The sequence below is a fragment of the Zerene cesonia genome, chromosome 10, assembly GCF_012273895.1.
Source record: "Zerene cesonia ecotype Mississippi chromosome 10, Zerene_cesonia_1.1, whole genome shotgun sequence".
NCBI classification, from domain to species: domain Eukaryota; kingdom Metazoa; phylum Arthropoda; class Insecta; order Lepidoptera; family Pieridae; genus Zerene; species Zerene cesonia.
In genome coordinates this window covers 2,216,365-2,228,495 of record NC_052111.1, presented here as the reverse complement: position 1 = coordinate 2,228,495, position 12,131 = coordinate 2,216,365, and the positions used below count along the sequence as shown (strand labels likewise).

At 32.3% G+C, this 12,131-nt stretch overlaps 2 protein-coding genes across 2 annotated transcripts in view; both read right to left on the bottom strand.

The window, feature by feature from the left end:
* Positions 1–7,579, bottom strand: part of LOC119829341 — an 11,012-nt gene extending 3,433 nt beyond the window's left edge. Inside the window, exons 1-6 of the mRNA XM_038351810.1 lie at positions 7,334–7,579; positions 4,759–4,980; positions 4,296–4,450; positions 2,707–2,906; positions 1,975–2,491; positions 871–1,110 (exon numbers count right to left, since the gene is read on the bottom strand). Coding sequence (XP_038207738.1) covers positions 871–1,110; positions 1,975–2,491; positions 2,707–2,906; positions 4,296–4,450; positions 4,759–4,855 — 1,209 coding nt within the window. The 5' untranslated portion in view covers positions 4,856–4,980; positions 7,334–7,579. The remainder of the gene's footprint in view (positions 1–870; positions 1,111–1,974; positions 2,492–2,706; positions 2,907–4,295; positions 4,451–4,758; positions 4,981–7,333) is intronic.
* Positions 7,580–11,495: 3,916 nt separating this feature from the next.
* Positions 11,496–12,131, bottom strand: part of LOC119829486 (nucleoside diphosphate kinase 7) — a 3,835-nt gene continuing 3,199 nt past the window's right edge. Inside the window, exon 7 of the mRNA XM_038352011.1 lies at positions 11,496–11,908. Within this exon, the coding sequence (XP_038207939.1) occupies positions 11,768–11,908 (141 nt within the window). The 3' untranslated portion in view covers positions 11,496–11,767. The remainder of the gene's footprint in view (positions 11,909–12,131) is intronic.

The following is a 12,131-nucleotide window of genomic DNA, read 5'->3' as shown; positions in this document are numbered from 1 at the left end:
ACAAATGAACTATTATATTTTCATAAATTTTAATGCTTAATCCCTATCAATACCTGATACATTCATATATAGATTTTTATAAAAAAAACTACAAGTACGTCGTAACTCGTAAGCAAAGAGAATATTAATGTTACTATTAAAATCTATTTTTCTTCGTCAAATTTCAACCTCACCTAGAAATATCACAAACGTTCAAATTAGTTTGCAGGATATGTTTTTACGATAACTTAAAAAGATACCGATTCATATGTAATTCAAATCGTTTGAATGTATTCGTTGGTTTCTATTTCTATTCGTTTTGTTTTTTTTTTCAATAAAATATAGAAGTTTATTTAACTATGTTCAATGGAACGTAGCCACTATGACCATTTTTAATTTCCTTTCAATTGTAATAAATTAAGGTATAGAGTTCGAAAAAAGATAAAATTATTTGAATCGCATTGAGGTTATAACCTAATGTCTACTACATTAAAATAAAATAATTAATTTACTTCAAGATAAGCGAACACGTGATGAAAGATATCACCTACTAGCATAAGATCAATAAAATAAAGTGGTTGTAGAAATCAATCATGTGTGCTTTAGAAGGAAGCCGATATGACCACGAAAGGTAACTAGCGATATGAAATGAAGGCAATGGGTCGAGACTTGAGTGTGAATAGGTTTTAGTAATACGTTTTCATTAACCCACATCTATTTTTTAAAGGTTTCATGTTTAACGATTTATTTTCTAAAAGGTTAATTTGAGATTTAAAGCTATTATTATTAATTTACTTCTGTACCTTCTTTCAATGTGCGAACAATGTAATTTATTTGAATTTAAATTGGGGGCGCAGTTTGTTTATTGAGTTGGAAGGATTAAGATATTTGAATCAAATACCAGTTCGGATTAAGTTCAAGATCTGTAAGCAGTAATATAATTATCGTGCATATATTTTTACATACTGCCATGTAAGTCCAAAATGTTAGAGCTGGGTCGATTTCAACTTGCTCTTGATTGTTCTCGCAAAGGCTTGTCCTTGGGGCTGTCATCGCACAGGCAGATTTACATTTTGACAATCGTTTAGAATTAACTTGCACCCACACCGAAAGATCATTCACATTATCTGTCTGAAAACACATTTTTTTCCATTTTCATTCACAACAATCATGTATATACATAAACGGTTTGTGGCTTATTGCATTATATTCTAATACAACAAAAGATTTACAATTGTGGCAGAAAGAATCAAACAAAAAACAAACTACCGTCTATTACTGATAATAATAACTAAACTGACCTAACCTAATATTAGACTTGAAAGAAACAAGTCATCATAAATTAGTAAAATATACAAAATAATAGTTAATAATAAGTTAAAGCACACAATAACACATTTGTAATTCATAAATTCTTCAGCTAGTCCAGATAGATGAATGTGCTTACAAGGTATATATTTTACAATGATATACCTACTAAACAGATATTACTAATATTTTTTATTTCGATACATTGTTCAGAGAAAAACAGTTATATATTAATACAAAAAAAATTGAAAAGAATTTCATATGCCCAATTATTTTATGAATAACTAGCTGTGCCCCGCGGTTTAAACCGCGTAAGTCCGTATCCCGTAGGAATATCGGGATAAAAAGTTGCCTATATGTGACTATATGTTACTAATTTCTACGTACAAAGTTTTTGCGTGGAAGACCAACAAACGCACACACATCCTTACACACTTTCGCATTTATAATATTAGTAGGATTGTTGAAAATGCGCAACATCTTAACCGCAAAAGCTAATATTATATAAAGAGGTAAGGCGAAGCGCTCAACCTTGGCCTTTAAAAATCAAAGTGGTTATTCATAATTCTAACGCATTATGTTGTGTAATTGAACATTTCTTAAATTTTAATCAGGAAAAATTTTTACATATGTATTTTGATTTAGGTGTAAAAATGTAAAAACATCAAATTTATAGGAGGCACTTACTTGGCTTAAATTATCAATGCATGTAGTGCTATCAACTCCATTAAAGTCATCACCATATTTGATTCCATTCTCTTTTAATATGGATCTAACTTGATATTCATAAACTTCATTATTTCCAGTTTTTACATCATGCGATAATCTAGCACGAAATTTATATTCCGCACCAGCTTCTGTCTGAGATAATAAATCGGATTTTCCTAAAGTACACGTTGCATTCGTGATTTCGTATCTACAATCCATCTTATATAATTGAGGCACGGGAAAAAATATCTTGTTGTCGGTAACTTTTCTCATCGTAGAATTAAAGTAAGGATCGTTATTCAATATTCGAATTCTCGTTCGGTCTTTGACTGGTTTGGAATCTCTTGAAAATGAATTGTAAATATTTTGGTAAAAAAATCGAGTTGATTGTTTCGGGGACTGCACATTTACATTGTATAAATTACTTCGAATTGCTGCATCGATCTCCTCAAGTGACGCGTTAGGTAACTCGCAAATAAATCCGCATGACTCTACCCTGTCAATAACGTATGTGTTTTGCATTATGAACACTTTAACTTCACTAAATATTGTATAATCGATGAAATTAATATTTAGCATAACATTTCTTAGACATCTTTGAATTAATTACTTTTTTTTCTTTTATCTAATACAGATTACACCTTCGAATAAAATCATGGATTATAAAGAAGCAATTAAAGTATTTCTGTAAATAATAAATAAAATACTTACGTAAGGTTAGTTTCATGGGCGTAATGGTGTAGTGGATGGCAAGAATATTGACTGACGTGTTGAAGTCGCAGGTTTCGGCCATTGCATGACGATACAAGCTCGACAGAAGATGGATAGGTGACCATCAATCTTCCCACTGGTACCGTCAGCATCAGCAATGCTGATAGACCTCCCAACACTGATGTGAGCGCCAATAATAACTACAATTTAAGCAACATTTACAATATGTTTTAGTTTTTAGACCCCTGTCCAAATCGTACAAAATATCCAAATTAATAGAACTGTATACAATACACATTTACAACAATAATATAATTCATAATCATTTGAGTACAAAAAATACTTTAAATATAAATATTACATAACTGGATGTAATTGTATTTTAATGGATGGATGTGAATTGAAAAATTAAGAAGAGAAAAAAATTAAGCTGTGAAAAAGGAATTACTAAAGTTCGTGTATACATTTATTCAAATTTGTAATCATCAACAATTTTTTTGGGTTTCAGTAATTACTTTTAACCACAGGATGTAGCGTTTGAGGGAATTATTAGCAAAACTAGTCTACCGACATTTGTCTCTCAATTGTATGTCAATCAACAATAAAATGACATTGAATAATAGAGTCATCGATTTAAGCGCAGAGACCGTAAAATCGTCTCGTGAAAATATTGTCATTGTCTACCATTGCGTGAAGATATATTTATATTTTGTTTTTCATCGCATTGCATCACATCGGTAATAAGACCTGATTATTGATAAATATCGTGAGCTCTGGAGTACTTAGTAAGTGGCTTAATATAAAAACAAAACATTAGCTACAAATTAAGAACCTTCGTCGTTCGTGCGTCTTCCATCAAAAACTAATTAACTCAAGAATTTTCTATCTATTGATTTTTGCATAATTTATTCGTATTTCGATCTCAATTCTACGTAGTAGAGATATTGATACAATAAGAAGCGTTAGTTACGTGTGATAATACCAATTATTCAATATAAATGTCAGTGGACATCCGCTACAAACAATCCCTATTGTCATTTGTGACGCACGAAATTTATTGTTGTACAATTTTCACGTAACAAGCGCAACATTAATAAAAATGACCAATTTGAACTCTGGTACAGTTATTCATTGTTTATTATTTCTACACCGGCTGTACAACCTGTAACCGCAGTAAATATAATCTAGTAAGTTGATGTTGCTCAAAACACAGAGTAGGTAACAAAAACATAGTAACCTGTACCTGTTGTGAAGTAACTTCTTACGTACGTAGATATGACTATTATCTCCGACTACAATGTATCTTAAACCAACAAGCCAGAATATACATTACAATCTATTTAAAATTAATTTTTCGATCTTATATATCGCATATTTCTATAGTTGGGTATGATATTAATACCTACGTTCTCACAAATAAAAACAATGTAGTTAAGCTATTCAAAGGTCAAATTCTACAGTCAGTCGTAAAACTCGTATACGTGTATTTTTTCCTTAGAGTTTTAATATTTTTTTTTTTTTTTGCTAATTCTATAAACACATACATAAAAACATATTTTATGCTATTTCAACTTAGTGTATGTACTTACTCTAAAATTGCCGATTTTGTCCGCAAATAATCCAGCAAGTGGTGGAATCATAATCAGAAAAAGTGGTGTTAATGATGACATAACTGCTGTCTCTTCTACATTTATACCCAATTCTCTCATATGAATCGTTAAATATGGATATAAGACAACGTGTGCTGAAAATGTGAAGGAATGTTTTCATAATATTATGGTATCACTCATACATACGATAGTATTATTCACTTCAAAGCTTTCAACTCAAATAGTATCGAGTGATCACATCTTAATTTATCGAAAAACAAGTCTAAATTAAGCCTATAAACGATACAAAATCACATAACATCTTTAAATGGTTCCGTATTGTTGCATAATAGATGCTTTGCAATTTTGCAATCAACTGACAAACGCACAATACACGTTGAGTGGCAAATGGCAATGTTATTGGGTAATCTACAATAGCTTTCGAATAATATTATCTACTCACTAGAGGCATGCACAAAGCACAATATCTTGAGAGGTAGAAGTTTTTTCTGCTTTAGATCATCAAGGATCCTTTTAAAGAATGATCGTATCATCTGCATTTTGATATATTTTCAATTATATTAGGTCAACAATTATGTTGGAAAATTCGTCATTCGTCCGCTTAGTTGAGAAACCTTTCTTCTATGCAGTTGATTCATGGAAATTATATCTTATTTCGTCCTTCCTGAAAAAAAAAATCGTTAACATTATTTTGTCAATTTAGCATCCATTTACATCACATGATACTGATAATGCTCAAATGGAATTAGAAATATACTTATACCTATTTGTGCCTACTTGTAACCTAAGTCTGGATTTCTTATACAGTTATTTTATTATTTATTTTAATTATCATGACTCACTTGAAATCCAACGCGACATAAAGATATTTTATTTCACGGACGAAACGTGGGACGGAAATCAGTTGCACTAATTTCACATAGTAGAGACGAAATTCCCTCTTGTCTCACATCAGTATGTTATTATTGTATCTAATTTAATTACACTAAATATTCAGGGTGATGTACGTGTTAAATTATCCTGCTTACCTCCCTGATACGTTTGTAGGCTTTTACAAAGGAATTATTAATCATACTACATACGCGCAACATATACACGTCAGTGCTCTTTCACGAAACACCACCTGAATACAATGGCAGTTTCAAAACAATGTTCCTTTATTTATACAAAGCTAAACCAGAATAAGTACTGTTTAGGTACATTTAATCACTGGGTAAACTTCGACTTATTGTTGCTATGTTTATTTATCACAAGTAGGTAATGGTTAAAACAAAAAATTGCTTTGTATTTCGTTGCAAAAAAATATTTATATGCGAATGGATAAAGATTTGGGGTATCGTTTAATGTTTATTAAATGAATTTTTAAGAATTTCTACTTCACATAATTCTTTGGAGTTATATGTAATCATAGTAAATTTAAAATTTTAAGAGTGATGCATATACAATGAATGAGCCTCTAATACGAGTAAGATCATTTTTTTTAGTATGCAAAAGCTTTTAAATGTGTTTTGTCGTTAAAATGAGACTAGACAACAAGTTGATGAAAAAACCTTTCCTTCTCTATTTATCTCCCCTCTGTCCTTCATCTCTTTTAAAGGCAAGAATCAATTAACGTCAAAGTAATGAAATATACTCTTGTTATTTTTAGATGTACACTAACTGAACCCGACAAACGCTATTCTGTATAACTCTTATAATTTAGGGGTAAATGAAATAGATGTTGGCCGATTCCTAATCCTACCCGATATGCACACATAATTTCATGAGAATTGGTCCAACTGTTGCGGAGGACAATGGTAACTAATATTTTGACGCGAGAATACTATATATAGGGACGTAAATAGTATCATATGTCCTTTACCTTTGTGTAGAGTTCACTTTAATGCAAGTTATAGAGTCTAGATTCTCGCCTACGATAGATACAGCAGCGACAATAACTTTTTTTATTTTTTTATGTTGCCTTATTAATAATGTACATTAAGTTTTCCAATAATTTAATATTTAGAATTTCCTATGATCCCAAAACATTACTTGTCTACATGAGCTCTACCTAGGCACCCAACTTCAATCGCAAACTATTATGAATAAACACATCTAAATAGAATTTTCCACTATTAAAAAATTGTTATATGAGCAATAACGATAGATAACAATTCTTACAATTTAAAATACCTATCAACATTTTGCAATCTCGTCTCTCATTCTTCACAGAAGGTAGATTGTGTATTTAATAAATTATCTCATAAATAAAACAAATATTACTGCATAGCACACATTTCTACAGAACTATTTATGTGTTTTAACTTAAAGTGTATTTATTGAATCAATTCTATGAACTGGGTTCCCTTAAGACGATAAAAAACAAGGTGAAGAATAGACTGAATGTAAAAAAATACATATAACTATTAGCGCATTTTGTATTTCTTACATAGAACAGAATATTTATATAATCAGAAAAAAACTGAGAAAAAATCTGTTTTCTTTGGTATTTGAAAGTCAGCAAACGGAAATATAGTGAAAGGAAAGAATGGTACTACTTAAAATCTGGTTAAGCCATGGCTCTATGCGGTCATAAAATACGAGTTATGCATACTTATCGTACCTATACATAAGATACATCCATTTTCCACTGTTAAATGCGTCTGTAATGTATGTTGATATGTTAGATTTTATGTGTTGAATAAAATAATTGAATCATTAACTCAAAATAAAAATGCTACACTTTATAGCCATAAAAATGCAGTAAGCCGAAATTTTAATACTTTCTCGTTTAGAGGTCAATACAACAATTTGGCACCAAAATAAATTTCTATGATTATCTCTTTTTATCTATTTCATTGATCACATTTATGAAACTCTCTTAGCCAATATATAATTAAAGAAAAAAAAATAGATTTGGATAGAACAATGGAGAAATATTTCCTTTATTTTTTTAGACAAAAAAAACCAACAGTAAAGTCAAACATTTAGCAACCTTAGGACGTTTATTTTTATATGGTGTTAAAATACCTACTCACCGTTCCAAAACAGTTTTCTTATTAATTTTTTATAAATAAAAAGTCACTTCACAAAACACCAGCATTGCTTGCATACGAATTATTAAAAAAAACACACACACAGACTGACTTGATAAATTATATAGGTGTTTTTTATTTAATATCACAGCTTCAGAACGCGATTACACGGTGAACTTGGTCGCGTGTATTATACGTTCTCGGCGCGTGCGTCTGCCCAAGTTTTGCTGAATACTAGCGGAACCGCAATTCTGCGTCCTCCTCTCACATACGTAGGTACCTATAATGCATACAGCATTCGAGATTCGACAAACCTCCAACTTCCAAACAATTCAAAACATTAAATTAAACGCATACCGAAAGATTGAAGAACTTCACAAAGCAATAAAGGCGTGGTAGGACGACAATTCTTTATAATCCGTAATGAACATTTTGTTAATCGTGTTGATTTTATTATCTCTTTATATCACACATTTATTTCTAATTCGACACATTATTCTCTACTTAAATTTCCATTCAATATTCCATCTTCACTACATAGTATAAAACAAAGTCGCTTTATCTGTCCCTATGTCCCTGTGTATGCTTAAGTCTTCAAAACTACACAACTGATTTTCATAGGGTTTTATTTAAATAAATAGAGTGATTCAAGAGGTAGGTTTATATGTATAATAACATCTATTAAACTACCCCGAATTAACGCGTGCGAAGCCGCGGGCAAAAGATATCAAATTAGATAGACCTGACGCCTGTTCTTATTTTAATTATAGTCACTTATTTTAACATTATATATTATATTATATTATGTATTAATATATTAAAACTCTTTAATAAACTTGAATATTGAGTTTTACTGATTACAATTTCCATGGGCCGATAGGCAATCGATATTGATGTTTGAGTTTTATTTTGATTCCTACAGATAACATAAAAATTACTTCACAACCTACTCTATGCATAACAATGCAATTCCTAATTTAGGTACTTCAATAAATGTTCCAATGCATTAGATAGATGTAAGTTATCGTTAGTAAACCGCAGATACTGGAATAGTATGGTATTACATCTGCCACAGGTATAGATTTAAATGTTTGGTTTCAATGGCAGAAAACACGATTTGCAGTTATTATAATTTCAAGCAATTTAGAATACATACTTAAAACTTGAATGCCCTTGAGCACAACATTTACCATATTCATTTTTCAAGCAACTAGTTGTTTGGTTGGCAAATGCGAAATCCGAATTCAAAAAAGACTTTTTACTTTGCTCATTAAAGCTTAATTTTGCTTGTTTGTTATGAACACCTGTGCATTAGTAGTATCATGCAGTACCTTACAAAATGACTAGCCCTTTAATACTCAATAATTTGTAAACTTTTAATGTATTTTATCTACTATTATAACATTTAATAAATTGATTTTTCAATTTATCTGCACATGTGAATAACATCACCACTGCTTAAAACGGTGAAGGAAAACATCGTGAGGAAACCGGCATGTCCAAGAATCAAAAAGTTCGACGACATGTGACATCTGCCAACCCGCACTTGGCCAGCGTGGTGGATTATGGCCTGAACCCTCATAGGAGGCCTGTGTCCCAGTAGTGGGAACATATATGGGCTGATGATGATGATGAAATGAAGATGTTAAAATCAAATATCGATAAACGTACAATACAAACACGCTCAAAGATGGTCCTGGATTATGAGAGTAATTTTATGCACATTCTTTGCTTTTCACTTTTGATTCCCTCGGGCTATCTACTTGGCGTCCGATCTCAGTCCCAGGGGCCTTTGGTGCGTGCAGTGATACAAGGCAGCAGATTGGAACAAGATGCGATGTTTCTTTGCGTCTTATCCCTGGCGGTCTGTTTGTCTGCAAAATACGGTTGAATCAAATTTCTAGATTCTGGATTTGAACAAAACCAGTGGAAAGGTACCGAAATCATGGATTCCTGCCAATGCCGAGTCCTACAACTATAGGCCAATTTTAGTCACATCCATACTCTGTATGACTATAAGACGTGCACTGAACAACAGGCTCCTGACGTACCTAGAAGCTAAAGACCTCTGAATCTGTGACCGCTAATACATATTCCAACTAAATCGGTCCACCGGGGATTCTTTTAGCGTATGCCACTTACATCTAGAGCGAGACCACAGAGAATCATGGTGAAACACTTGCTGTCTTCCTTTGTCTTTGTCGCAGGCCCTCCATAGCAAGCTTCCAAGCTTCCATCGTTCTGCCTTCAAAGTCACCGTCGTCACAAAGTGGCAAATCTATTGGTCTTTTATCAGATATACTTCACTGCTGAAAGTGCGTTGCGGAATTATACAACTTAATTCCGGAATCCCCATTCTTCAAGTGGTACTTTTGCACTTAAGCAACAACCATAGATAAATATAAATGCAATAGCAATAGAATAAATAAAAATTGCTTCTAAATTGCGTTAAGTGCTTCAAACATTATTAATAACAATTCAAGTTATATATGTTATACAGAAGCCAAAGGCCGCGTCTAAAGTATTGCTGCCCAAAACTCGAGGGCATTAGACAGCGCTTTTCAGACGCTTCTTATAATTAAAACTTATAATTATAATAATTACTAGCTGCCCCCGCGGTTTCACCCGCGTAAACCCGTTTCCCGTAGGTATATCGGAATAAATAGTTGCCTATGTGTTATTCCAGTTGTCCAGCAAAGTGTACGTAGGCAACGTACCAAATTTCATTGCAATCGGTTCAGTGGTTTTTGCGTGAAAGAGCACACACACATCCTTACAAACTTTCGCATTTATAATATTAGAAGTAAGAAGGAAGTAGGAAGTAGGATAGGATAGGATAGGATAGGATTAGTAGGATTAAAAGTTAAAACATTTCCAAAAACAATCAATGAAAAACAAAGACAAAAAAAATATTCTTCGTGATTATACTATCAACCTGGGTGCGTACGTGCGTGCGTGTGATGTGTGTGCAATATATCTCTACTTAACCGTTTTTGAGACATTGTAAAGATATTTATCGTAAAGTGCGATGGTGGGTTGCAATGTTCTAAACTGTAAAAGCCGGAGTAAGCGAAAATTTTACATTTCACTCGTATCCGAAATTGATCTTCTTATTATGATGAAACACTATAATAACAATGATTATGATGTTTTGTAGAAAGATTATTCGATTTGTTTATGTCATAGGGAGCAACTGAGTTTGCCTGATAGTAAGCGATCACTATCGCCCATGGACATTCGCAAAGGTAGTGCCCCTGCGAATGCGCTGACCGCTTTTATGAGTTAAGGAAAAAGGAAAGGATTAACGACTGGAAAGAAGGAATGGACTGGGACGGGTGAGGAAAAGGAAAAGGGGCCTCCGGCTCCCTCATTCACGGTACGGAACACAGTGGCATGCCACTATTTCACGCCGGTTTTGTGAGGGGTGTGGTACTTCCCCGGTGCGAGCTGGCCCAATGCGTGGCGACGTGTGCTCAAATACTATAGTATTTTTTGAAATAAAATAACCAAAAACGATGTATCTCAGAGGGATACCATTTAAGATTTATCTCGATAAATTGAATATTGCATTTGTAAATTATGTTAATGACGTATGTATGTAACAAAAATATGTATTATAAATAAGCTGTATTTTAAATTTCAGGTTTCCATCCTCTAGTGCCTGTGTGGGGAGAAATGGTTGGATTACATTCATCATCTCATCACCTGCTTAGCCATTCGGCATAGTCACTATCTTACAATCGAGTTTTCTTGTAGACTTAACAAAATTTCAAGATAGTAAGACTAAGAAAAGCACTTCCATTGAAAACATAAAAAACCTGATTAGTAATTTATATTTTTCTCTGAAGTACCACGAAAATCTCGTAAATGAAAGTGCTTTGTTACGATCAATAGGATTACTTAATATTACGTGAACGACAAAAAAAACTACAGCTGTTGCGACGCGATAGTTCCATCTATAGGTCCTATATCTATTATTAAACTCATTATCATAATTTCATTCCCAAAGGAAGTGCTAGGTTACTCCTTAATTTAGAATTTAGATGCCGTAAATTTAAAGCTACCCCTGAAACAACTAGTTTTGTGTTGGTACTTGAATTGATAATGCGTGGCAACAATAATATATACAATGAAATACGTTTTTTGTATTAAAAAAAAATTTATTAAAGTTGCAATCGAAAGAGCAACAAAAATTAAGATCAGTCTTTTACATTAGGTAGATAAATTATCTTATTATTTTCAGACTAGATTTCTGTAAAAATAGCGGCAAATGTATTTATAGCAAAATTGACCCACAACTTGCAGTCATAAAAGATCAACTTAATATGCAACACAGATTATAAATACTTCACTCTCCACTCCTATAAAATTCAAAAACAAACAGTGCAATTTATAATCCATCCTGAGAAATCATAAAATACTAATATCCTCTTTTGCTCATAAATCCAAAATCTTAAAGAAATATTCCACTTCCAGCAGACCATCTTCAGCTAGATCACTGCAATGTATCGCATTCTGCACTTTAGTTTTACCGAGTTTCGCTCTTATAGTATGTGGTCGTAACAGGCGCGCGATATCCTGTAAATTTAAAATTTTAACATTTATAACAAATATAGTTTTTTTCCAGATGTACTGGATGGTTACTACTTTCATCTACAATAACAATGCTACCACTCTCTTACAAGTAGTTTTATCTACAAAACTCTTTATGTAAAAAGATTAATCCCTATTATACCTAGTCTTGCCATAAATATTGTAATAAAGAAAAAAGAAAATTGTTAACTGCAAATAACATTTATTA